The sequence below is a fragment of the Dendrobates tinctorius genome, unplaced genomic scaffold (genome assembly GCF_039654945.1).
Source record: "Dendrobates tinctorius isolate UK_male_01 unplaced genomic scaffold, ASM3965494v1 ptg000005l, whole genome shotgun sequence".
Taxonomy (NCBI): domain Eukaryota; kingdom Metazoa; phylum Chordata; class Amphibia; order Anura; family Dendrobatidae; genus Dendrobates; species Dendrobates tinctorius.
In genome coordinates, this window is record NW_027361673.1 from 33,212,314 (window position 1) to 33,239,049 (window position 26,736).

Here is a 26,736-nt window from a genome sequence, read left to right on the forward strand (position 1 = left end):
TTTTTTTTTCTGACAAAGAAAAATGGTCAAAATAAAAAAAGCAGTGCTTTCAGACCTCAAATAATGCAAAGAAAAAAAGTTCATAATCATTTAGACACAACAATATTATTGTTTTAACTCAGAAAGAGTTCTGAAATCAATATTTTGTGGAACAACCATGATTTTTAGAAACAGCTTTCATGCGTCTTGGCATGCTTTCCACCAGTCTTTCACACTGCTTCTGGCTCAAAAATTTAAGGTGTTCCTCTTTATTTGATGGCTTGTGTCTATCCATCCTCTTGATTACATTCCAGAGGTTTTCAATGGGGTTCAGGTCTGGAGAATGGGCTGCTCATGACAGGGTTTTGGTGTGGTGGTCACTTAAATTTTTCCAGAGCTGTATTTCTCCCGCGCTGTATGTTAATCAGTTCGTACCGGTCCGATGGGCTTTGTCTCTGTTCCCTCACTCCACTCCTCCTCTGCTGCTGCACACAATATTTTTTGCGCACTGCTTCTTTTTGGCTTTGCCCGCAGTTGGGCAAAGCATGCTGCGCACGCACGAGATACCATTTCAATGCATGCGCAAGATGCTATTTCCATACGCACGCACGAGATACCATTTTTATGCGCACGCGCGAGATCTGTATATGATCTGAGATATTTACAGAAAATATTGCGTACAGCAGACGAGGAGGGGTGGAGTGAGGGATTAGACAATGCCCATCGGACCGGACCGAGCTGATTAACATACAGTGCGGGAGAAATAAAAAAGGTATATATGGGTGATACATGGGGAGTTGGGGTTTCAGGAGTAGTTGGGGAATTCATAGCTGACACTCATTTGACTGATATTTTTAGCTGGTAGGCCAAAAATAAAAATGTGGTGACAGGCTCCCTTTAATTGTTCCATTTATCATAGCAAGTCTTCCAGGTCCTGAAGCAGCAAAACTGTCTCAGACCACCACCATATTTTACTGTTTGTTCCTTTTCTGAAATACAATACGATAATACGATTCCATAATTTCCCTCGGGATCAATAAAGTGTATTGTATTGTATCATAAATGCTTTGTTACTTCTATGCCAGCTGTAATGGGGCATAGACTTTCCAAAAACTTACTCTTTTGTCTTGTCAGTCCACAGAGTATTCTCCCAAAAGTTTTAAGGATCATGAAGATGTTTTCTGGCAAAACAGATGATCTTTTATGTTCCTCTTGCTCAGCTGGGGTTTCCATCTTGGAAGTCTGCCATGCAGGCCATTTTTGTCCAGTCTATTTATTATTGTGGAGTCATCATTAACACTGACCTTAACTAAGGCAAGTGAGGCCTGCAGTTCTTTGGATGTTGTTGTGGGGTCTTTGTGACTTCTTGGTTTAGTCATCGCTGTGCTCTTCGTGTAATTTCAGTCGGCTGGCCACTCCTGAGAAGGTTCACCACTGTTCAGATAATAGCTCTTGCTGTATCTTGTTGGAGTCCCAAAGCTTTAGAAATGACTTTATAACCTTTTCCTGACTGATAGATCTCAATTACTTTGTTTCTCATTTGTTCCAGAATTTTTGGGATTGCGGCATGATGTCAAGCTGTTGAGCTTTTAGTCTAACAGACCTCCAAAAAACTTTTGAGTGGGATTATATGATCAACAAGAAAACCAGAAAGCACAACACAAAATAACCCCTAAAATATAGCTTTTAATTCAATCACTAAAAAGATTGATAGTAAAAATGACTAAATACCAAGGGAGGTAGGGGACAGGAACAAAGTAGCAGAATCAATGTTATAATTCTATGTATTAATCACGAACCATGGGGCAAAAGGCTAAATTGCCCTAGTAAGCCCTAATCAAGCCCTTCCTGACTGCGGAGGTTGGCACACTAGTTGTTGACGATATGGCGCCCCCGCTCAACGTCGGTGTCCCTAATCAACCCCTAGGCCTCCCTACGTATACAAAAAAGGACACAAAAAATATACACGCACACACCTATGATACCGAAAACAAAAGTGAAGAGACGTTTAATGTCTCATGAGTAAAGTGCTAAAGTGCTGTGAACTTATCTCGTAGTCAGTCTAATGATGTAAATACCCCAAACTGTAAACTTATCTCGTAGTAGAGAAAAAGGAAAAGGGGGTATCAGTATACAGCTTAAATAAGACTTATCTCGTAGTCAAAAAATGCAGCTGCATCGACAAAAATGAAATCTCCGAGCACGCCAAAATACTCGGAGGACACCCGAGCATGCTCGGGAAAACCCGAGCAACGAGTATACTCGCTCATCACTATTAATAAACTTCTTGAATGTGGTTTTGACCACGTTGAGGGGTGCAAATCTTAGAATGGTGTCACTCTTTGGTACTTTCTGTCATATAGACCCCTCAGAGTCACTTCAAATGTGATGAGGTCCCTAAAAAATGGTTTTGTAAATTTTGTTGGAAAAATGAGAAATCACTGGTCAACTTTTAACCCTTGTAACATCCTAACAAAAACAAATTATGTTTCCAAAATTGTGCTGTTGTAAAGTTGACATGTGGTAAATGTTATTTCTGAACTATTTTGTTTGACATAACTCTCTAATTTAAGAGCACAAAAATTAAAAGATTTTAAAAATTTGCTAAAATTTTGCCAAATTTTTATTTTTTTCATAAATAAATTCAAGTCATATCGAAGAAATTTTACCACTATCATGAGGTTCAATATGTCACGAAAAAACAATCTCACATGAAAGGTTTTATCAGCTAGTGATTATCATTGCTGTGACTAGCTGGGGTGCTTGCAAGTCCATCTCTCCCCCTCCTCTCTTGTGTCAGAACTGCTGCACCCAGTGAACTAAGTGATTGTGACGCGACAGGGATAGGCAGCGTCCGAGAGGTCGCGGAACTGAGGCCCCCGGGGACGAGCGCACCAGGTGGAGCCGACCCCTATACAGGGACCGTTTGGGGCAAGCCCACGGGAGTCAGACACCGCGACAGCTGGTACCAAGAGGGGTGGCTCAAAGGACCGGGATATGTTATAGGCAGGACCGGAGTACCAGACAGGGTACAGCGGAAAGGGACCGGAGTACCGGACGAGGTACAGAGTACTGCAGGTACCGGGAGGTGGGTACAGGACTGGGCACAGGATACTGCGCAAAAGACACAGAGAGGAACACGGAAGAGACAGGCACAAGGCAGGAGAACCAGGGCAAGAACCAGGACGGACACAGGAACGAGAGAACAGAATGAGGAGCGGGGTGGACACAGGCAGGAACAACAGGACAGGGAACCAGACGGAGAGCAGGACAGGAGGAATAGCTTATAGGGTCCCTATAAGTCGGCCGAGATTAGCGCAGGAGTGAGACACGATAATCAGGCATCCCCCAAAAGGAGGAGCCGTCTGATAAACCCTGTGCTGATGGATGATTGGCCGGCAAGGCTGTGGACGCCCACTGCAGGGTTAAGAATCCTGCAGTGCGCGCGCCTGTGGCCTAAGGCGCATGCGCAGCACAGTCGCTGGCTGGGAGGGAGGAGGAGAGGGAGCAAGGAGCGGGACCGCGTGAGGAGAGAGAGCAGCACGGCAGGACGCGGCCCGGTAAGTGGAGGCAGCGGCCGACCCCGCCGCGGGAGGAGCGGCGGTGGGCACGACCGCCGACGTGACATTGATACATCGTTGGATTCAGCTTCTCTTTGCCTAGATCAAGCTATGCTCAGATGAGGTAGCAAAAACTTGCTGACAGATGCCCTTTAATAAGACAATCAGCAGCAGGAAGGAAATAAAGTTATATTTTCCTTGCATCTGCTCACTACGATTCAACTGGACAGTGCTGATGCCTGTGAGCTGTCAGTTCTCTGTAGGCAATGAACATGCTGTAATCACTCCACTGGTCTTTGATTGACATCCTACTGAGCAAAGTGCCTGGAGAGCAAGATGTCAGTTGAGCAGGTGGCGTGATTACAGTGCTTGTAAAAGCGCTGACTCTTCATTGTCTCAGTGTTACCCCAATGACTGGAAGCGAGTGGCTGCAGGGAGAATATAATTTAAAGGGAATCTGTCAGCAGGTTTTCAAGCTATGTAATATGAGAGCAGCACAATAGAGCTGAGGGCTGAGAGCATGATTCTAGTGATGTGTTCTTTACTAGGTCGTGTGTTGTGTCAATAAAATCAATTATCACTACAGTACTAGGTGTCTTGTGCCCTCTAATCAACTGATCCTTGTAACCCCGCCCCCACCACTGATTAGTAATTTTATGCCTATGCACAGGGTACACAGAAAGCTGCTTGTAAATTATGTGGGCGGGGTTATACAGAGCCCAGCGTTTGAGCACTGTCAGATCATCAGTATAGAAAACTGTGAATCACTGGAATCAGTGTCGCAGACTCTACATTTTGCTGCTCTCAGATTACATAGCAAAAACCTGGTGACAGATTCCCTTTACTTTTCTCCATGCATCTCAAGTTCCAGTATTACAGCGAGGTATACCCTCATACCAGAATGTTTACATTTCTCTTCATATAATAATGATTGGAAATGCTAAGAATTATTGCATCAACCTGGAACTGAGTAAAAACTTCTCGGCCAACTCTCAGCACTGACTTGCCCTGCTTGCGTTACCTGTTTGCTCAGTGAGAATTATAAGACTGCTTATGGCTATGTGTGAGAACAATCAGAAATCTCAGCCGGATTATTACCCCTCCACTGGTAAACAGACGTGTAACAATATTATACTTTTTCAGACAAATGTTATCATATTTTTTATTATAAGAGCGGTTACGCTTGAGGGCCATACATGCACCAATATTTTGTTATGATGGGATGGATTTTCTCCCCAAAATATTACTTTACATTGCCTTAAAATAAAATTCTCATGAAAAAGGATATTCTTTTTTTTTGGTGCAATGAAAGGAACAAAATCCACCTAAAACTTAAAAGTCATATTTTAGCAGTAAATTAGATGCTGGAAAAATAGCTACAGTGTAGACTTGAAAATTCCAATTATCTGGAGTGTATACTTTTAGTTGCCAAAATGAAAACGGCAAGATTTCATTGTTTTTTTTTTACATGGCTAGTTTTATTCTTAATAACATAGCGATTTCTTTTGGTCATGTTTTGTTAATTAGTCCCTTCATTTTCTATAATTGCAAGACCATTAGCCATTGTAGTTTCCCCAATCCTAAGGATAACTAGGTTTTGGACAAGATCGGACTTCATCAAAATCAGGTTCGTGGGGTCCTACACCCTGTTATAAGCTCTGACGGTGACTTGATGTAAACACATGAAATGTATTATCATTATGCAGCTCCATTCAATTTGTAGCTGTTACTGCAGAGTGCCGCAGATCAGCTATTTGTTTAAATAGGAGATATTTTTCAGTACCTAGGAGCGACCACTACACGTTGAATGGAGCTGCACAGTGCAGTTCTGTTCAACATATATGGCCATTGCCAGAGCTTGTAACAGCTGATCAGTAGGGGTGCCAGGTATTGGACCACCACTGATTTAATAGTGATGACCTTTTGTGTGGATATGTAAAAAGGAAATTGTGAACAGGCAACCCATTTAAAGAATTGTCCATTACTCAGACAACCCTTTCTCAATCACTATGTTCCCCCTTATAAAATAACAGATTATACTCACCTCTGTTGCATCATTCCAGTGGTATAGGCCCTTCCAAGGCTCGCATGACATTATTGTGTCACGCGATCCCTGCAGCCAATGAGCACTGGCTCCACTCTCCCCTCCTTTGGACAAATCAGACATGCGGAGGAATATCTATTGTAGATTTTGACTTGTGTTTTGGATCATTATGCATTTGTAGAAGCCATCCTCTTTTCAACTTTAGCTTTTTTACTTATGGTGTTATGTTTTCATCAAGAATTAGATGACATTTCATTGAATGTTTTGTTACCTCTACTAGTGAAATGTTCCACGTTCCATTGACTGCAACACAACCCCAAAGTATGAATGATCCACCCCTATGATTAATAGTTGGCAAGATGTTCTTTTCCTGAAATTCTGGCCCATTTTTCTCCACAGATACCTTTGATCATTGTGGCCAAAGATTTCTACATTAACCTCATAAGTCCATAGGACTTGTTTCCAAATTGCATCAGCTTGTATAGATGTTCTTTTGCATACTTCTGATGCTGAATTTTATGGTGAGGTCTCAGAAGAGGTTTTCTTCTGATGACTCTTCTATAAAGGCCATATTTGTGCAGGTATCTCTGAGCAGTAGAACAATGTACCACAACTCCAGAGTCTGCTACATCTTTCTGAAGGTCTTTTACAGTCAAGCGAAGGTTCTGGTTTGCCTCTCTAGCAATCCAATGAACAGCTCTCACTGAAATGTTGCTTCGTCTTTCAGACCTTATCTTGACTTCCACTGATCCTGTTAACTGCCATTTCTTAACTACATTTCAAATTGAGTACAGGGAAACTTTAAAACTCTTTGCTCTCTTCTTATAGCCTTCTCCTGCTTTCTGGGCCTCCAACATTTTTGCAAGGCAGCTGCTTAGAAGAACCCATTTCTACTGTTTTTGGCCCAAGGTTAGAGGAGGCTGGGATTTTCTAAAATTGGGAAATTTGAATCACCTGACCGTTCCTAACAGTGATAGTGAAGAAGTCATAATCCTAACAGGCTAATTAAGGTCTAAACCTTGGTCAAAGTTATTTGAGCACACAAATCTCCAAGGGTGTCCAAACTTTTGCATTAGCCCATTTTCCTTTTTGTCATTAAAATGTAAAAAATGACAAAATAGTCTTTTTTTTTTGTGTAAAATGCAAAGGAAATGTGTCATCTTTAACTTTAGGCCTTTTAGAGATCATTTCTTCTATAACTTGCTTAACTGTTCACAATAACAGTAATTTTGACCAAGGGTGACTAAACTTTTACACGCCACTGTATGTAATGGAGTTATAAATTCATGATAGAATAAAGAACGTCCCCTGGGACTGAAGAGCTCCTCATCAGATTCATAAATATATGCTAAGCACTGATATTTCTCCACAATAATCACTATTTACTTAGAGAAGTCCAAGTGATCTGGGGTTATTCTGAATTCAATCCTCTAATTATGGGGCCAAATATCAAAGTGGCATCAGATTTTAGTTTTATCATAATTTTGTTGATGCAAAAGTAGGAGATTGATAGCTCTGTGATTATATCACATCCAGTCTTTCCTTCCATCATATCACTGCCTAGAGCTGAAAATATGAGCAATCGGAGAAATACTATTTGTTATGGATGTGCTGCCTGGCAATCGCACAGAAAAGTCTACAGTTGTCTTGCAATGTCAGCGGTGACTGATCAATTAACACCTGGAGTTGCTTTGGGTGAATCCCAGAGTTCTGCTATTAATTAGACTTTATTTAATTTATATATTTAGATAGAGAATCTCCAGCATGTTATAGTTTTTTTTTATTTTCTCTATTATGTTAATACTTGACTATAGCGTTGGTAGTTCTCAGTTTTCTCTGGCAGCATAGTTTATTTTTGATACCTTACTGACCTTTACTTTATGCTGATTTTCCAAATGAAGCATTTTACTTGAAGAAAAGACTTGTAAATATTTAAATGAACCTGGGCCTTTTATCACCAGGGAAGAATGCGGAGTCTCCCCGGGTGTCTTATACGGCGGCGCCTTTGGCTATTCCTTTCTGTCTGAGAGTTAACAGAACAATGCGTAACCGCTTTTCATAAATGAGACCTATTTTATATACTTCCAAGACAATTCTACGCCAAAGTTCTACAATGAATATATTATTCATGCCTTACATAATAGTTATGCAATTATATTTAACATTACTTTTAAGTACACCTCTGAATGCACCATTTACTCGCTAACAAAGGTCTGAGATTTATTTCAGGATCATTCAGCATAAAATATAATTTGCTTTAAAGAAAATAGAATTTAGACCATAGGAAATTGCCAGCGTTTTTAATAGCCTATAGCAAGTGGTATGGATTTCTTATAAATCATTTCACAATAGCCACTGGCCTGGTACAAAAATACGTTGAAAAGTTTAATTTATAACGTCAGTTAATAAAATCTACATTACATTATACAGTATATGATGTTTTTGTCTTCGGTTATAGATAGAACAGTAAGGAGAGCTTATTTCTGCTGTAGCCTGTTGCCTAAAGGTACTGTCACACTAAGCGATATCGCTAGCAATATCGCTATAACTTGTGACGTTATAGCGATATTGCTAGCGATGTCGCTAAGTCTGATACTTACCTACAACCCGCTCCCCCGCTGCTTATCGCTGATCGTGCGAGAACGTCCTGGGCCGTTTCTCGTCGTCAGCTTCCTGTGGCGCTTCCTGTGGAGAGACGAGCGAAGAGCGTGGAGCCGGGCGGGAGGACGCAGGATCGCCTAGTGTGACAGGTAAGTAGCGACCCCCGTCCCCAGCGATGTCGCTAGTGAGATCTGCCTATGTGGCAGCTCACTAGCGACCACTTAGCGATTCACCAGCGATCCTGACCGCGTCATATCGCTGGTCGGGATCGCTGGTACATCGCTAAGTGTGACAGTACCTTTACTGCCAGAGACAAAACTTATCTCAGGCCCATTGATTGCACAAAGCCTACTGTGGTGTGTATTCAGCAATATATATGCAAATTGTCTCTTCAGAGAAGAAGAGGGCTTGACCTCTAGCGCCACCTATTGGAAGTAGCAATCCTAAAAGTCAATATCCACCCATTAATGAGCTTTGCCATAAGACTTAAGGGCCCATTACACATAGCGGTATCGCTAGCAATATCGCTGTAACGTCACTGGTTTTGTGACACAGCAGCGATATCGCTAGCGATATCGCTACATCTGATACTTACCTCCGACCGGCTCCCCCGCTGATTATCGCTAATCGCGCGAGAACGTCCTGGACCATTTCTCGTCGTCTGCTTCCTGCTGGGCTTCCTGTGGCACCGACGAGCGACGCGTGGACGCGGGCGGGAGGATGTCAGGATCGCTGCGTCTTACAGGTAAGTAGCGACCCCCGACCGCTGCTATGTCGATAGTGAGATCTGCCTGTGTGGCAGCTCACTAGCGACCACTTAGCGATGCACCAGCAATCCATATCGTTGTCGGGATCGCTTGTGCATCGCTAAGTGTAACGGTACCCTTAGGATAAAAGCTAAACCAGAATCTCAATTTGCAGATACGTGTTTCAGGGTGTTACCCCTCGTCAGTGCAAAACATGAGATCTGATTTGGTTGGTGAGAGGCCCCTGACTGGGTTCTTAGGTGTAAGGTTTCTCCTTATATAGATGACACTAGATTTCAAGTCTTCTTTTACTCTGAAGAGATAATTTGCATATTTATTTTTCAAGAGGAGCATTGCCTGGCCCTATAAGCCTCCTTACCATGGCATTTCAGGCATGTCATTCTGTAAAAGGAAAAACGTTACCCCGTAGATCCCAGTCAGAGGTCTCTCATACAGCTAAATCAGATCTCATGCGTTGCACTGAGGAGAGGCAACACCCCAAAACACGTGTCTGCAAATTGAGATTCTGGTTTGGTTTGATACTAAGTCATGTGACAAAGCTCATTAAAGGGCAGATATTGACTTTTAAGATTGCTATTTTCAATAGGTGGTAATAGAGTTCAAGTCCTCTTCCTCTCTGAAGAGGCAATTTGCATATTTGTTGCATTTGTTGTGTGGCCTTACAAACCTCCTTACCCTGGCATGTCAGGCATGTCACTCCATAAGGATAAACATGACCCCTTAGACCCTACTCAGCATTATAGACATACCTGTATTACATAATACATAGATAATCCAGCGTGTGAAGCCTCATTGGAACATCCGCTATTCACAGATAGGATACATTCCCATTATAAATGTTGAAATCAGAGCCGTTTAGCACAGCTACAATGTGGTGGTGCAACAAGTAGGATCCTAGTCCATAATCATATAGATATAAAGACTTGGCACACACAATTTGTGATTTCCAGTGAAAAGGTAGTTTTTAATGTACAGTACATACAGTATAGACGTTTCGGTCACATTGACCTTCATCACAGTACTATGTATTGTACTGCTGTCATTTGCATAATATTCTAACAAAGAGCCAAGAGATGTGTAATCCCCCCGGGAGTAGGGACATAAAGCACAATTGTGCAAGGTCAGTCCGGTCAGTGTACAGCATGTGGGGCAATGACACGGCATCCACCGCGGGTCAAATGGCGCCACTGATGGTGAAAACTAAACCACTGACTAAACATTGATGAAAATTGAATCCAAAACACTGATGACACTTGTACCATTTTTTTTGCGGACGTGCATAAACACGGATGTCTGAATGAGGCCCAAGGTATCATTCAGACATCCATTTTTCAGATACATGTTCTATCCATGTTTTTCGCTGATCAAATTTGTGCATACACATTATAGTCCCATTGTAGACTCATTATAGTCTATAGGATGCTCACATGTCCGTGTATTTTGTGAGGGCCAAGTGTGCAGGAGAAAGAGCTGGAGACATATACTTTTTTTGATCTTAGTGATCGATTAAACACATCCATTCTTATCAGTAGGTTCGTGAAAATCACGGACCCTTCACGAACGTCATCTGTGCCTCACTGGAGATCTTTGCCTTTGAATGGGTATGAGAAGCTTGGATTTCATTTATTTATTTATTGTAGAGCGTTTCCGCCAGTGAATTTAATGAGACAGTGACCCAGGCAAGTTAAGTAAATGTCCTTTATTGTCCAAAATGTTGGATACATCCAATCATAGCTGGGAATATGAAAATAAATGTCCTGTACACACTTAAGGATTTCAAGCACTACTGTGTACGTCCACATCGCTGGCTGGTGATAGCTTAACACAGGCAGACATACAGTCACAACACCTTCAGCTCTGCTGCATGTGAAAACCAAACCCAGAACTGACACACCCAAACCTTTACTGTATGGTTAAATGAAAACCGTGGCCATGGGCCACTTGTAAGACCCAAACTGGAGGGAGAGATCCGTCCCACTACCATCCTATAGATCTTTCCATAAATGCCCAAGACAGGTTTTTCTAAATTGACTTGGTCAAGTAACTTGATCTAGTCCAAACTTACCTATATTTTGCATGGTAACGCCATCAATGGCTGTGATTGCAATGCTCTCCAGCGGTTCAGTATGCTTTTAAGCACATTCTGGGGGATATATAATGGCCCTCTCATATGATTCCCCTCACTGTCTCTCATAATGTAAATATGGACCAAAAATGGATGGAAATTCGACTAGCACACGAATGACAAATGGTTGTGAGTTTTCATTTCCAAAAAAAAAAAGGATGTCTGAAAGAGACCTAATTTACTTTCTTTGCCCGGTCTTCTAAAGATAGTTTCTTATCTTCTATAGGAAAGCTAATTTGCCAATCTTTCTCGTGAATTATTTCCTGTAAGAAAATGTCCATACACCATCTGGATCTCTTCAATGAGGACTTGTACTTTCCCCCAGGACCCTCTCATCCTGCTAAATAGCTGTTTGTGGTTTAACCTTTATGTCATTACAGTTAAAATAAATACATTAAATATGGATCATAATTTTGAACTTATATATTTGATTATTACAGAAAAGTTCTAAAGGATATCGCTGTGGGGGAGTTGAACCCAAATGAAACTGTTCAAGCTAACTTGGAAGCGCAGCTACTGTCAAAGCTAGATCACCCTGCGATTGTCAAATTTCACTCAAGCTTCCTAGAGAATACAAGTTTCTGCATCATCACAGAATACTGTGAGGTAAGTCCTCCTGAGATAAAACTTACGACTTAGGGATTTCTGTTAACAAAGTTTGGCAAAACATTTTGGTCGCTGATTTGATTACCCATCATCCTATAGTGTTGTGCTGGAGTTCCAATGACAAATATATTGACTTTACGAAAGGAGTTTTGAGGGTTCTGTAAATCTCTTGTTTTTTAGAAAACAGTGAAGATCTGAGATCTCAGACTTGATCAAAGTTCTTACATATATTTGTGACATAGTTGAGGATTATTGTGATCATTGTTACTGTTTACATGGATGACAAGATGATATCTTCAAATTTAGAGTGAGGAAACTTGGAAAGTTTGTGCTGAGCTTTCTAGCAAGTCTTTATCCTTACTCCAGAGTTGTGTTCACATCCACCCTGCTCACTACAGTTGTATATTATCCTCTGTGCTGCTTCTTCTTTCTGTGTGCTAAAAAAGAAACAAAGAGCTGGAATCTGTGTGTGAGAAACAGTCAAAGCATTTAGTCTCTTCTCCTCACCTCAGAGTCATTTGCAAATTATTGCAAATGCATGATACAAGTCATATAATGATCAGAAATGGTGTTACTTGAAACTAGTTCCCCTTTAATATTGACTCATTAATTGTGATGCTGAATAAAGAAAATAACAGCATTGATCACATACATTTTTTTTCCTATAAAGTGAGACATCAAGAGAAATCTTTCCATAGCCTTTATGAAATAAAACATAAGTAGGTATAACAATAACATTAGCAAATACCTCCAATTAGAAATGTAGTATAGTTTTTCTGATTCGCTATGTCTTTTTCCTTATGTGCAGGCATTGCAGGACCTTAGGTATCCATGATCATGATCCTTTTCAAAAAGCTAACTAACTGTCATGAGCAGTGTAGTTGTGAATCCAGCTACAGTAAAATACTTCTTAGAAAGCACAGCATGATCTTTTCTTTGTCTTCCTACTTTTCCACTGCTCTGCTCTTTTCCTTCCTTCTCTAGACAGTATAATAACAGGTGTAACTTTACATCTCACTGTGCTGGCAGTCCATCTTCTCTTGGGCAAGACCTCTGTTTGTTTTTCAAAGTGCATGACAAGTTCAGGAGGCAGGAACAATGGGAAGAAAGGACTTATAAGTGGAAGAAGTAGTATTCTAAGAAAATATACTGCTCTGGTAAAAATTAAAGGACCACTGCAAAATTTTCATTTTGTCTAATTTTTCTCTTTATAGGTATATTGTTGAGTAAAATGTAAATTGCTCTTTTATTCTAAAAACTACTGACAACATGTCTTCGAATTTCCAAGCAATAAATTTTGTATTTATTTTCAGAAAATGAGAAATGGTCAAAATAACAAAAAAGCAGTGCTTGCAGACCTCAGATAATGCTAAGAAAACAAGTTCATAATAATTTAGAAACAATAATACTGATGTTTTAACTCAGGAAGAGTTCAGAAATCAATATTTTGTGTAATAGCCATGATTTTTAATCACAGGTTTCATGCGTCTTGGCATGCTTGCCACCAGTCTTTCACACTGCTTTTGGGTGACCTTATGCCACTCCTGGTACAAAAATGTAAGCAGTTCTTTGTTTGATGGCTTTTGACTATCCATCTTCCTTTTGATTAAATTCCAGAAGTTTTCATTGGGGTTCAGGTCTGGAGATTGGGCTGGCCATGACAGGGATTTGATGTAGTGGTCCTTCATTCACACATTGATTGACCTAGCTGTGTGGCATGGCTCATTGTCCTGCTGGAAAAAACAGTCCTCAGAGTTGGAGAACATTGCCTGAGCAGAAGGAATCAACTGTTTTTCCTGGATAACCTTGTATGTGGCTTGATTCACACGTCCTTTGCAAAGATTAACCTGCCCAATTTCAGCCTTGCTGAAGCATCACTAGATCATCACCAATCCTCCACCAAATTTCATAGTGGGTGCAAGACACTGTGGCTTGCACGTCTCTCCAGGTCTCCGTCTAACTATTAGACGACCAGGTGTTGGGCAAAGCTGAAAATTAGACTCATCAGAGAATATTACCTTACTCCAGTCCTCTATGGTCCAATCCTTATGGTCTTCGGCAAACTTCATCCTGGCTCTCCTTTACTTCTCCTTGATGAAAGGCTTTTTTCTAGCTTTACATGACTTGAGCCCTGCCTCTAGGAGCCTGTTACGAACTGTTCATGCCGTGCACTTCACCCCAGCTGCCATTTGCCATTCCTTTTGTAGGTCACTTGATGTCATCCTGCGGTTGCTGAGTGACATTCGAATAAGATCCCAGACAGTGGAGAGTCGTTTTCGCCCTCTGCTGGTCTGTAGCTTTGTTGTCCCCAATGTCTGCTGCTTGACCTTGTTGTAATGGATTTTAAGGATGGAGGCAACATGACCCTCACTGTATCCCTCTGCTAGTAAAGCCAGAATTGAGCCCTTCTTTTTCTCACTCAAGACTTTTCTTTTCAATTCCTTTGGCATGGCTAAAAGTTATTTTTTCATTCCTATTACTTTTGGGATATTACTAGCACTTGTTTTGCCATCCAGCTTGTCCTATTGCAACAGGATTGTGAACACCACAGCAGAGTTTTTTTATACTTTCCTTCATTAAATAAGATTTGGTTCAGGTGATCACCTAATCAGAAGCACAATAAGTAGAATGAGGTTTACTCTTGTTGGAATTCAACTGACACTGGAATGGAATGGCTCTCAGACATGTAGAGAAGCTGATTTTTATAAAACTGTATATTACAAATTATCTTCTATTTGCCTATACTATTGATTTATGCAAAGTTTGTTGAAAGAACAGTTCACATTTAAACACAATATAATGCAGGACACAAATGATATGATTCAGAAGTCTTACAGGCAAAATCTAGTGTATGAGCCTGGACAGATAAATTATGTAAAATAAAACTAGCTGCTCTTTCCTTTGTGAAGCATTGAGACATCATATAAGCTTCATTTGAATAGTATTAATTGTCTCTTTGCTGTAGTAGCAATGCCTAAATAATATATGTTCTATGGGAGGTTTGGTGTTTATAAAAAACAATGATGCTTTCTTCTGCATAATAATGAGGAATTTTAAGACTATATACACTTTTGGAGAATTGTGAAAAGTCTTGTATAAACATGACCTAATAGAAGGTCCATGTTTCTGCCACAGTTGTATACTTTCTTGATGACAGATCCAGGTCAGACAATGATTTAAACTATACACTTGCAAAAAATAGTAAGTGATCCCCTTGAAATAACTTTAATTTTTGCATCGATTGCTTATAAAATGTGTTGTGATTGTTATCTAAGTCACAGTTATAGACAAACATAATCTAACTAAACTAAGAACATGCACATGGTTGTACCATTCATGATATTGAGCACATTAAGTAAATGTTTACATTGCAGGCAGAAAAAGTAAGTGAACCTCTGTCAGGGCCGACGTCAACAACCGGGCAAGTACAACGATGCACTATGGGAGTTTTTATATTTTTTTATGTATTATCCCTAAGCACTACTTCATGTTGGTTAATATAGCCTTGCCTTTGGCTTTATCCTGATGTTCATGTAGTTGCATTCATGGATAAGGCCATATATGGCTATAAATATATGTATATGTCTCACTTTTGTGTACTCGACTTGTCTTTAGCATTATCCTAAAGTTTATAATGGGATAAATGCATCCGATTTTATAAATATGGCTATATATATGTGATCTTCTGTATAGTAGCTATATCTGGTTCCATCCATATCTTTCTCTTTTAGCCAGCTTTTTTATATATGGTTTTTAACAGGGAAAAATGCAAAGTACTACATCAGGGCAATAAAAATTAAAAAAGCATATATAGAATGGGTGGAATAGGGCTAAGCAACAGCACCTGTGAAAAAGACTTGGGTATACTAATAGATCACAGACTGAATATGAGTCAACAGTGTGATGCAGCAGCAAAAAAGGCAAATGCAATTTTAGGATGTATTAACAGAAGCATACAGTCTAGATCACGTGAAGTCATTATTGCCCTCTACTCCTCTTTGGTCAGATCTCATCTGGAATACTGTGTCCAGTTTTGGGTGCCACATTTTGAAAAAGACATCAACAAACTGGAGCAAGTTCAGAAAAGAACGACCAGAATGGTGACCGGTCTGCAAACCCTGTCTTATGAGGAAAGGTTGAAGGATTTGGGAATGTTTATCTTGCAAAAGAGAAGACTGAGAGGAGACTTAATATTTGTCTACAAATATCTCAAGGGCTGTCACATTGTAGAAGGATCAATTTTATTCTCATTTGCACAAGGAAAGACTAGAAGCAATGGGATGAAACTGAATGGGAGGAGACACAGATTAGATATTAGAAATTTTTTTGACAGTTAGAGTGATCAATGAGTGGAACAGACTGCCACGAGAGGTGGTGATTTCTCCTTCAATAGAAGTCTTCAAACAGAGGCTAGACAGACATCTGTCTGGGATGATTTAGTGAATCCTGCTTTGAGCAGGGGGTTGGACCAGATGGCCCAGGAGGTCCCTTCCAACTCTACGACTCTTTGATTCTATGATTCTATGATATATATATTGACCCTTACAGTATTTGCTCAACAGTCCCAGGCATGTTACATAGGGGCAGTAATCTCTTAAATGTTATTATCCTGTAATGATCTTCAATTGGTCTTTTATGTGTCCCTTTATTTGGTGCTTTGTTTTAATGCATTTACTTACAATTACTTGGCCGTGTCATGGTTGTGCATGACGCGCATGTGCTGTGGCATTGTGGTGGGGAGGTGCTCTATAGTTGTGTTGCCCTGGTTACATGTCCGGTCAGGTGACCGGAGCATGTGACCGGGTGAAGCGCACACTGAGTGCTGTCCCCTCTGAGACGTTGCATCATGGCGGTCATGCGCCGCAACACATGGTCGACCACTTACTAATTTAGACACCTGTATTTAAAGAAACCGACATGAGCGCTACCCTATCTCCTGACGAAACTGAAGAGGCAGTGAAACGCACGTCGAGGTGTGTCCAAGCATGTCTCTTTCCCCTGCTCACCATATACCATTTGCTTGTTATATCTGTTGAGCATAGTGCACTTTATTTAACTATCATGAACTAATTTACTGTGTTTATGCTTGCACATTCTCTAGTCACCCATAGTTTAGCATATTATATGTGATTTACTATTGGTGACCTTCATGCTCTTAGGTTTAGCGATAACATTTTGTATTCTACCATTGTACTGGTGATTTATGGGGATCAGGATTTCAACCAGACATATATGTTGTTGGATTGACTATTATAGTCATTAATATACAACTAATCTAGTTGTGCCTGTTCCTTGGGGTTGATATCTGCTTTCTAGTCTTTTTTGTGTCTTATCCCCCTAATGATGGAATCCTGTTTACTAGAATTTTGTGATATGTTGTTTTAATTATTGTAATAAACTATACTTTTTTATTGTTACACTTTTGATTTTGCTCCTTCATTTTCTCTATTTTTGTATAGTGTGCAAATCATATTTGCAGCTAGAGAGAACACTTGGTGGAAGAGATGGCTACTAAACTATAGGTTACTAAATGTAAGGAAAGATGTATATCTTTGTACCGTGTTAGCCAGTAGATAGAAAAATATTCAGGATTGAGAGTCCTCAGTAGTTGATACCTCTTAATGGCTAACTGAAAAGATGGTAATACATTGCAAGCTTTCGAGACTACTCAGGTCTCTTCATCATGAAGAGACCTGAGTAGTCTCGAAAGCTTGCAATGTATTACCATCTTTTCAGTTAGCCATTAAGAGGTATCAACTACTGAGGACTCTCAATCCTGAATATTTTTAAATGTAAGGATTCACTAACTTTTTTATTCTAGCACTGTGCTCAATGAAAGACGTGAACAGCTCAACCACCTGCGTGTTATTAGTTCAGTTAATTTGTGTTTGCCTATAATTAAGACTTAGATGGTAATCAGACCACATTTTACTAGAAATCAATGCAGGAATCTAGCTAATTCCAAAGAGGTCACTTAACTTTTCTTACACCTGAAGTGGTTTACATGATTGGAGCAATTTGACAGAATATTGAATTAAGCAGCTCCCACTAAACATGCAAAATACAGCTTTCATTCGGAATGCTTTGTTAGCCTATAAATGAAAAATAACTTTCCTATGAAAACCTTAAATGTAGTAATTATTTCATAAATATGGTGCATGGAAAGCTAGTGGACACAGATCTTTGTTTTACCTGCTTTTTCACTGGCATTAGGCAAACCTACGGCCTTTAGCAAAGTGAGGATGAAGGGAAAGGAGCATTCTGCTATCTCCATAAAGGACTACCAAAGCACCTAATCTCTCCCCTCCACTGCCACTGCAACCCCTTCAAGACAGGGCAATTTTTCCTCTTTACATGTTTATGTTTTCCTCCCCCTTTTCCAAGAGCCATAACTTTATTTTTCCATCAAAATACCCATATACAGGAGCTTCTCACAAAATTATTTCAGTTCTTCAATACAATAAGTGAAACTCATATACAGTCATTACAGAGTGATCTATTTCAAGTGTTTATTTCTGTTAATGTTGATGATTATGGCTTAAAGCCAATGAAAACCAAAAAGTCATTATCTCAGTAAATTAGAATACTTTTTAACACCAGCTTGAAAAATTATTTTAAAATCTGAAATGTTGGCCTACTTAAATGTATGTTCAGTAAATGCACGCAATAATTGGTCGGGGCTCCTTTTGCATCAATTACTGCATCAATGCGGTGTGGCATGGAGGCGATCAGCCTGTGGTACTACTGAGATGCTATGGAAGCCCAGGTTGCTTTGATAGCAGCCTTCAGTTCTTCTGCATTGTTGGGTTTGGTGTCTCATCTTCCTCTTGACAATACCCCATAGATTCACTATGGGGTTAAGGTCAGGTAAGTTTGCTGGCCAATCAAGCACAGTGATACTGTTGTTTATAAACAAGGTATTGGTACTTTTAGCAATACGGACAGGTGCCAAGTCCTGCTGGAGAATGAAATTTCCATCTCCAAAAAGCTTGTCGGCAGAGGGAAGCATGAAGTGCTCTAAAATTTCCTGGTAGATGGCTGCCCTGACTTTGGTTTTGTTAAAACACAGTGGACCTATATCAGCAGATGACATGGCTCCCCAAACCATCACTGATTGTAGAAACTTCACACTAGATGTCAAGCAGCTTTGATTTTGTGCCTCTCCACTCTTCATCCAGACTCTGGGACCTTGATTTCCAAATGAAATGCAAAATTTACTTTCCTTGTGGAGTGTGTCAGTGACTGCCTTCTGAACATCTGTCAAGTCAGCAGTCTTCCCCATGATTGTGGAGCCTATTGAAACAGACTAAGGGAACTTTTTAAACGCTAAGGAAGCTGTTGCAGGTGCTTTTTGTTAATTTTTCTAATTTACTGACTTAATGACTTTTGAGTTTTCATTGGCTGTAAGCCATAATCATCAACATTAACAGAAAAAAAAACACTTGAAATAGATCACTCTGTTTTGTAATGACTCTATAATATATGAGTTTCACGTTTTGTATTGAAGAAAATAAATAAATTAACTTTTTGATGACATTCTAATTTTGTGAGAAGCACCTGTACTTGTCACATCTCAAAGAGAAGCTGTTCCTGCGACATCTGCTTCTGTCGCCAGGTGCCACCGTATTCATCTGCAGAGGGTGCTGTTGATAGAAGAGATGTCGGAACCAGAAGCTCTGTCCAGCCACTTAGATTAGAATTGCTGGGACCTGTAATGTCGTCAAGTCTGACAAGTATTTTGTACTTTTCCTGCCCTTTTGGTTCTGACCTGGCTACCTGACCATTCCTGCCTAGCTGCACCACCAAACAGTAGCTTATTCCATGGTCTCAGCCCAGGGGTCCCTGTTTAAGTTCAGATCCATGCACTAGGCCTAAAGGGTGAAGGCCAGGGTAACCCCTGGAATCTGGTAAGTGGAGTGGCTTGCACTAATCCTGTAGCATGGAAGCCATTTTAGAGCTGCCAGGTGACCACTGGCAGACCATGATTACACCACTCATCATTTAATAAGACTGGATGGACCGCATTGTGAGCAGTCTCTTATTTTTTACGTTAGTATATCTGGTATCTACAGTATTAGATTAGAAAGTAAGACAGGATGGACAGCAGCATGAGCAGCCTCTTCTTACGTCAACACTCCTTGTGTCTAAAATATTAGATCATATATAGTAGACATGGTGGACAGCAGCATGAGAGGCTTCTTCTTACCTTAGTACCCCTGGTACCTCCAGTATTTGGTCAGAAACACAGGGTAGACAGCAGTGTGAGCAACCTCTTCTTACCTCAGCACCCCTGGTATCTCCAGTACTAAATCAGATATACAAGGTGGACAGTAGTGTGAACAGTGTCTTCTTACCTCAGCCCCCCTTGAATCTCTTGTACTAGATCATAACAGCAGTTCGAGAAGCCTTTTTTCACCTTAGAATCCCTGGCATGTCCAATAGATAAGATAGACAAAGTGGATAGCAGCGTGAGCAGCCTCTTATTACCTCAGCACCCATGGTATGTCCAGTATTAAATGAGAAAGACAAAGTGGACAGCAGTGTGAGCAGCCTCTTTTTACTTTAGCACTTCTAGTAGCTCTAGCAGTAGATCATAATATCAACTAGGAGCCTATCTTCCTACACATGAAGGGAGTGGGCAAATCTTCCTACTGCACATGCTAACAGGCATCTGCCATATTACCATTCTAGGATAGGTTTCTGTCAGTGTAACAAAGCTGCAGAACATTATAATTCTATTGTTATTATCATTCTAGACAAATCAAGCTTGATTTGGTAATGTAAGCTATTTAGGATAATTTAATTACCCTAAATTATTTATTTTAGTACTGGAGAATCTCTTTAAGGTCTTTTCCACCCACTACGCCTGTGACACAGTATCTGACCTCACAAAAGCTTTTTTGGATGAATTTGCAAAAATTTCCACAGATCCCTCCAAACTTTTGTAGTAAGCCCTCCCAGCAGAGTGGAAGCTGTTTTAGCTGCAAAGGGATGGGGAGATATCTCTATAAGGATTTAGAATGGGATGTTATACAAGCTGTAGGTGTAATGTGTACTTAATACTTAACAGTTTCATGAAATGAGTAAATATTTTCTGTACAACCAGCTATACTGTAATTGTTATTTCAGTGTCATACAGTAGCTTGGTTCACGGGTGGCCAATTCTGCTGAGTAGCATACACAGTTACTAGGCCCAAAGTATTAAGTGGTGTAAATGCAGTCAAAAACTGGTTCTTTCATAAACAGGCGGCATAGCTCGGTTCACGGGTGGGCTCCTCTTCTGAGTAGCAGACACAGTTACTAGGCCCAAAAGGATTTTCAGGACAATATGCGGTAAAAAATTATTAGAAACACACACGGTGTAGCTCCTTCACAGGTGTACTACACCGCTGGCTTCCAGACACCGCTACTATGCCCTAAAACTGTCTATTATCATTGAAAACCATTATTAATGTGAAAAAAAGGATACGCTTTTGTTTAACGAAACGTTCTCGAACAGAAACTCGAACATCCAAATTTTAATCAAAGTGTTGTAGTTCGACGAACGGATCTAACACCGCCCAAAACAGCTAGAATTTGAACTTGGCCAACAGTTCCACTCAAACACCACTCATCTGTAATCAGGAGGCAGACTCAGACGGTCTCAAGCCCAGTATGGATTCGACAAGATTGCAGAAAGTTGAGAAAGGGTACAGTATCACCGGATAACAGGTATATATAGCATAGTTTAAACATTTAAAATCTCCGTGTTTATTTCCGGAGTCCGACAAAGACACTCACAGCCTCAGTATGGATTAGACAACAATCTAAAAAGTAGAAAAACGGAAATGTTTTTGAAGTGTACACTAGTATACACTGTTGAGGTATTTTTAAATCTTCATATATATTTCTGTCTCAGTAAGACAGTCCAGACTCTCCGCAAGAGGAAACGAGATCGATAAAAGTACAGACATAAAGTCGAGTGATTGCAGAAATTTAGGAATTACTAATCACGGGAAAAACTCCCGGGAGAATTCTCAGAGGCGATGCTGACCCTCAACTACTTTGTGTGTGGAGACAGCGAAAACAGTTCTTTGTGAAGAAAGGGTTGCTGGATCGCAGTACCGTTGATCCCATCACAGTCATCTCCATCAAATTTTGATCACAGGGAGAGATGTAGACATGGTCCTCACTGCCTATCATGATCTGTCAGGTAACTTTGGAGTGCAAAAGACAGAAGCCACAGGCTGTAGGCGATTCTATTGGATTGGCATGAGAGGGCACATTTAAAAATGTGGGCAGGAATGTCACACGTCTGTGAGTAGGAAAACTGTGAAAGCTGATGATAAACCACCACTGCATCTCATTGTGAGTCGACGTTCATAAGAAATGGAAGCCATTGATCATCTGAAGTTAGACCCCAGCCAGCAGGACAGGGCATAGCTATGTCTTAACCATCATCTATCAGTTCACCAAATTTGTAGTGGCAGTCCCAGGGAAGGATTTGACAGCCCAGACTACACAGCGGAGGAGCAGGGAGAGGTAAACATTGTAAATGCTGGGGCCCTGCCCAAGCAAGGGGGGCCCACTTGTGGGCGTCGGTACTGGCACTGGGCCCCTCATAGTACACCGGTGTGTCTGACGGTGGGTGTGCACCCCCACCGTCAGAGACACTTGATTGCACTATGACAGACCCTGTGCCAGTGCCGGCGCCCAAGAGTCGGTCCACCCACCTGTCTAGGGCAATGGCACTCGCACGGTTGCGTGTGCTAGGTGGTGACCCCGGCCATTGGGGGGAGGCAGCCCAGTTAGGGAGATTTAAAAAATGGCATATGTTGATGTTGGACAATCAGCAGCTGCAAATGGAGGAATTGGAGAAGTCCGAGGAAGAGGAGGACAGAAGCGAGCCATTTTTCTGGCAACCTATGTGTCATCAGGGGAAGGTGGGACAAAATCCTTTGAAACCCATGCATGGTTCATTTTAATGAAGGTTAGATCATCAACATTTTGGGTCGACAGACGGGTCCTTTTTTCTGTCAGGATTGAGCCAGCAGCACTGAAGACTCTTTCCGATAGCACACTAGCAGCAGGGCAAGCGAGCTCCTGTAAGGCATATTGTGCCAATTCAGGCCAGACGTCCAGGTTAGAGACCCAATAGTCAAAGGGGAATGACCTGTGAGGGAGAACATCGATAAGGGACGAGAAGTAGTTTGTAACCATAGTTGACAACTGCTGTCTCCTGTCACTTTCAATCGATGCAGTATTACCAGTCGTGTGAGCGGGACTTGAAAAATCAGTCCACAACATGGTCATGAAACCCCTGTCTCCAACGCCACTTCTGATGTGTGCACCACGAACACCTCTTCCATGTTGCCCCCTATGGCTCGTTGGAGAACCATCACCGCTGCTGTGTGCTGGGAATGCCTTAAACAAACGGTTTACCAGAGTTGCTTGTTTGTTAGCCAATATTAGGTCAAGGTTCTCCTGTGGCATGATGTTTTGGAATTTGCCTTTATAGCGTGGATCCAGGATGCTGGCCAACCAGTAGTCGTCATCGTTCATCATTTTGGCCATGCGGGGGTCCCTTTTTAGGATCTGGAAGGCATAATCTGACATGTGGGGCAATGTTCCATGTGTCAATGATGCACTGCGAGTACTGGGTGGAGGAGCACTTTCTGGCAAATCCACATCCCTCCAGGCACGCACAAACCCTGTCCCAGACCTTGCAAAGCCAACATTTTCTCTTGCCCCACGAGAAGCATCCTCCTCCCCTAAATAATCATCCCCATCATCATCATCCTCCTCCTCTTCCTCTTCTTCCTCCACCTTGTCCAGTAGAGGTCCCGGAGCAGACAATGGCTGACTGTCATCAAGGCTTCCCTCCTCCTCTTCCTCATCCTCCTCTGCTGCAGACGCCTGCTCCTTAATGTGCATCAAAGTTTGCATGAGCAGGCGCATAAGTGGGATGCTCATGCTTATGATGACGTCATCTGCGCTTACCAGTCGTGTGCATTCCTCAAAACACTGAAGGACTTTACAGAGGTCTTTCAGCTTCGAGCACTGCACACCCGACAACTCCATGTCTGCCCTCAAAGTGCCTGGCCGTGTATCCTCCCACAAATGCATTACAGCCTGCCTCTGTTCGCACAGCCTCTCAGCCATGTGCAGGGTGGAGTTCCACCTTGTTGCAACGTCGATAATTAGGCGGTACTTGGGAAGTTGGAGCAATCGCTGCAGCTTCTGCATGCGACTGGAGTGTACGGGCGACCGGCGGATGTGCGAGCACAGTCTTCGGACCTTCTGGAGCAGGCCTGTTAACTCCGGATAATTATTGAGGAAGCACTGCACCACCAGGTTCAAGGTGTGAGCCAGGCAAGGTATGTGTTGGAGTTTTGAAAGGGCTATGGCTGTCACAAAATTCTGGCCGTTATCACTAACTACCTTGCCTGCCTCAAGATGTAGACTGCCCAGCCATGACTCAGCTTGTCGCTGCAAGTAGTCGGCCAGTACCTCCGCGGTGTGTCTGTTGTCACCCAAACACATCATCTTCAACACAGCCTGCTGACGCTTACCACTAGCTGTTCGATAGTGGGACACCGAGTGTGCAACACTGGCAGCAGCAGATGGAGTGCTCATGCGACTGCTCTCTGTGGACAAGCTTTCGCTTCTGGAGGAGGAGGAGGGTTGAACGCCTACAGCCTACTGTTTCCTATACCGTGGGCTAGGCAGCACTGTCCCACTGCCGCTGTCCCCTGTGGACCCTGCATCCACCACATTAACCCAGTGCGCAGTGATGGAAGCATAATGGCCCTGGCCATGCCTACTGGACCATGCATCTGTTGTGAGGTGCACCTTTCCACTCTCTGATTGCTTGAGTGCATGGACAATGCGGTCTTTCACATGAAGGTGGAGGGCTGGGATGGCTTTGCGAGAAAAGAAGTGCCGACTGGGTAGGTCATAGCGTGGTACTGCGTAGGCCATGAGTTTGCGGAAAGCTTCGCTTTCAAACAACCGGTAGGGCATCATCTCTAGCGAGATTAGTTTGGCAATGTGGGCGTTCAAACCCAGTGTACGCGGATGAGAGGATGAGTACTTTCTTGTCCTACTCATAGTCTCTGGTAGGGTGAGCTGGACTTGAGAGCTGCATATGGTGGAACTAGCGGTGGACATGGCGGACTGAGAGAGGATTGATGATGGTGATGGAGTTGGTGTTGTTTCTGATGGCCTAGATTCAGTCTTTCATAGCAATAACATTCTGATTCCCTGACTGCTTTGGCCTTGCGACGACACCTCAACATTTGCTACTGGTGGTGTGCTAACAGGTGGGCTTACAGTGGGGGAAACGATGTAGTGTTGCTGACTACCTTCATTGGGAGCAGTTGCACATGTGGTACGTGAGGTTTGGTAGTCCGTCCACGCTTGCAAGTGCATGGTGGTTAAATGTCTAAGCATGCAACTGGTATTCAAATTTCTCAGATTTTTCCCTCGGCTAAAGGTCTTTGCGCACTTCTTACAGATAACTTTTGCCTGATCATTAAGATTTTGTTCAAAAAAGTGCCACACTGCACTCTTCCTACAATGGAAGACATTTTGAGGCCTTGCACGCTTTGCTAATTTGACCATCTGGCTAGATGTCCTGCAACTCTTTTGGTTTTTGTAACCCGTTTTTGGACTGCTCCAGGCCTGCCAGATAACAGCTGTTGCGATGTCGATGCCTGCTGCGGATGCTCCTCCTCCTTTTCTGAGCTATTGGCAGCGGCACCCTCTTCCCCCAATGGATGCCAATCTGGGTCAACAACTGGGTCATCCATCACCTCCTCTTCAATGTCATGTGCACCTTCCTCTGTGTCACCATGTAAGGTGGTATAGTATGCAGGAAGGGGCACCTGAGTTTCATCAGGGTCAGATTCTGGCTCAGTGCACTGCGAGGACAATGTAGTGAATGTACCAGCAGATAAATCTAGCAGTGGCTGTGCATCAGTGCACTCCATGTCAGATTCTTCTTGGACTGGGTAATTCACGATTTGACTTGATAACCCAGGCATGGTATGTGAAAAGATCTCCATGGAGTAATCTGTAGTGTGGCCTGTCGCATCCTTTACTTTTGGTAGGGGCGAAGGACACAAGGAAAGGTGTGGTTCCTGACCATGAGCCTCCAATGACGACTCAGTGCTTTTATTTTTTGAAAGTTCAGAAGACGAGGCGATAGAGCTGGAGGCTGTGTCAGCAATGTAAGCCAAAACTTATTCCTGAAGCTCCAGCTTTAAAAGTGGTTTACCTACTCCCAGAAAAGGGAGCCTTCGAGGCCTTGTGGAGCCAGACGATGACGCAGGCTCAACACTTCCTGCATTAGGTGCTATTGTGCTTTTGCCACTACCAGCATATCCACCACCACCACCAACACCATCATTATCAGCTGGCAACCCCCGCCCACTTCCACGGCCTCTTCCAACACACTTCCTCATTTTTGGGAAAATGTACCCAAAATACCACCAGCAATATGATACTGTAAAACAAGGTACAAGGTGTATATAGTATTGGGGAGAATTTGAATCTCCCTACAGACTTGAGGACACTGAACTATTATCTCAGGCCCAGTGTAGATTACACCTCAATATAACTGGCTGAAATTGGATGGTGTATAAAATGTCTATATAGGACTGGGGATAATTTGAATCTCCCTACAGACTTGAGGACACTGAACTATTATCTCAGGCCCAGTGTAGATTACACCTCAATATAACAGGCTGAAATTGGATGGTGTATAAAATGTCTATATAGGACTGGGGAGAAATTGAATCTCCCTACAGACTTGAGGACACTGAACTATTATCTCAGGCCCAGTGTAGATTACACCTCAATATAACAGGCTGAAATTGGATGGTGTATAAAATGTCTATATAGGACTGGGGAGAATTTCAATCTCCCTAGAGATTTTAGCAAGCTGACAATGATGCTCTCAGTCCCAAGTATGGCAGCAGGCAGCCTAATAAGCAGGACTGCTGCACACAAAAGTGTGGAAAAATGAATGCTTGGTAACTGGGCAAAAAAGAGGATGAAAAGTATTTTTGCTTT

General features: G+C 42.0%; 1 protein-coding gene across 2 annotated transcripts in view; it reads left to right on the forward strand.

Moving 5' to 3' along the window:
* Positions 1–26,736, forward strand: part of NEK11 (NIMA related kinase 11) — a 450,471-nt gene that overhangs the window by 92,890 nt on the left and 330,845 nt on the right. For both annotated transcript variants that reach the window (XM_073569426.1, XM_073569421.1), the window contains exon 3: positions 11,517–11,682. In XM_073569426.1, coding sequence (XP_073425527.1) covers positions 11,517–11,682 — 166 coding nt within the window. The remainder of the gene's footprint in view (positions 1–11,516; positions 11,683–26,736) is intronic.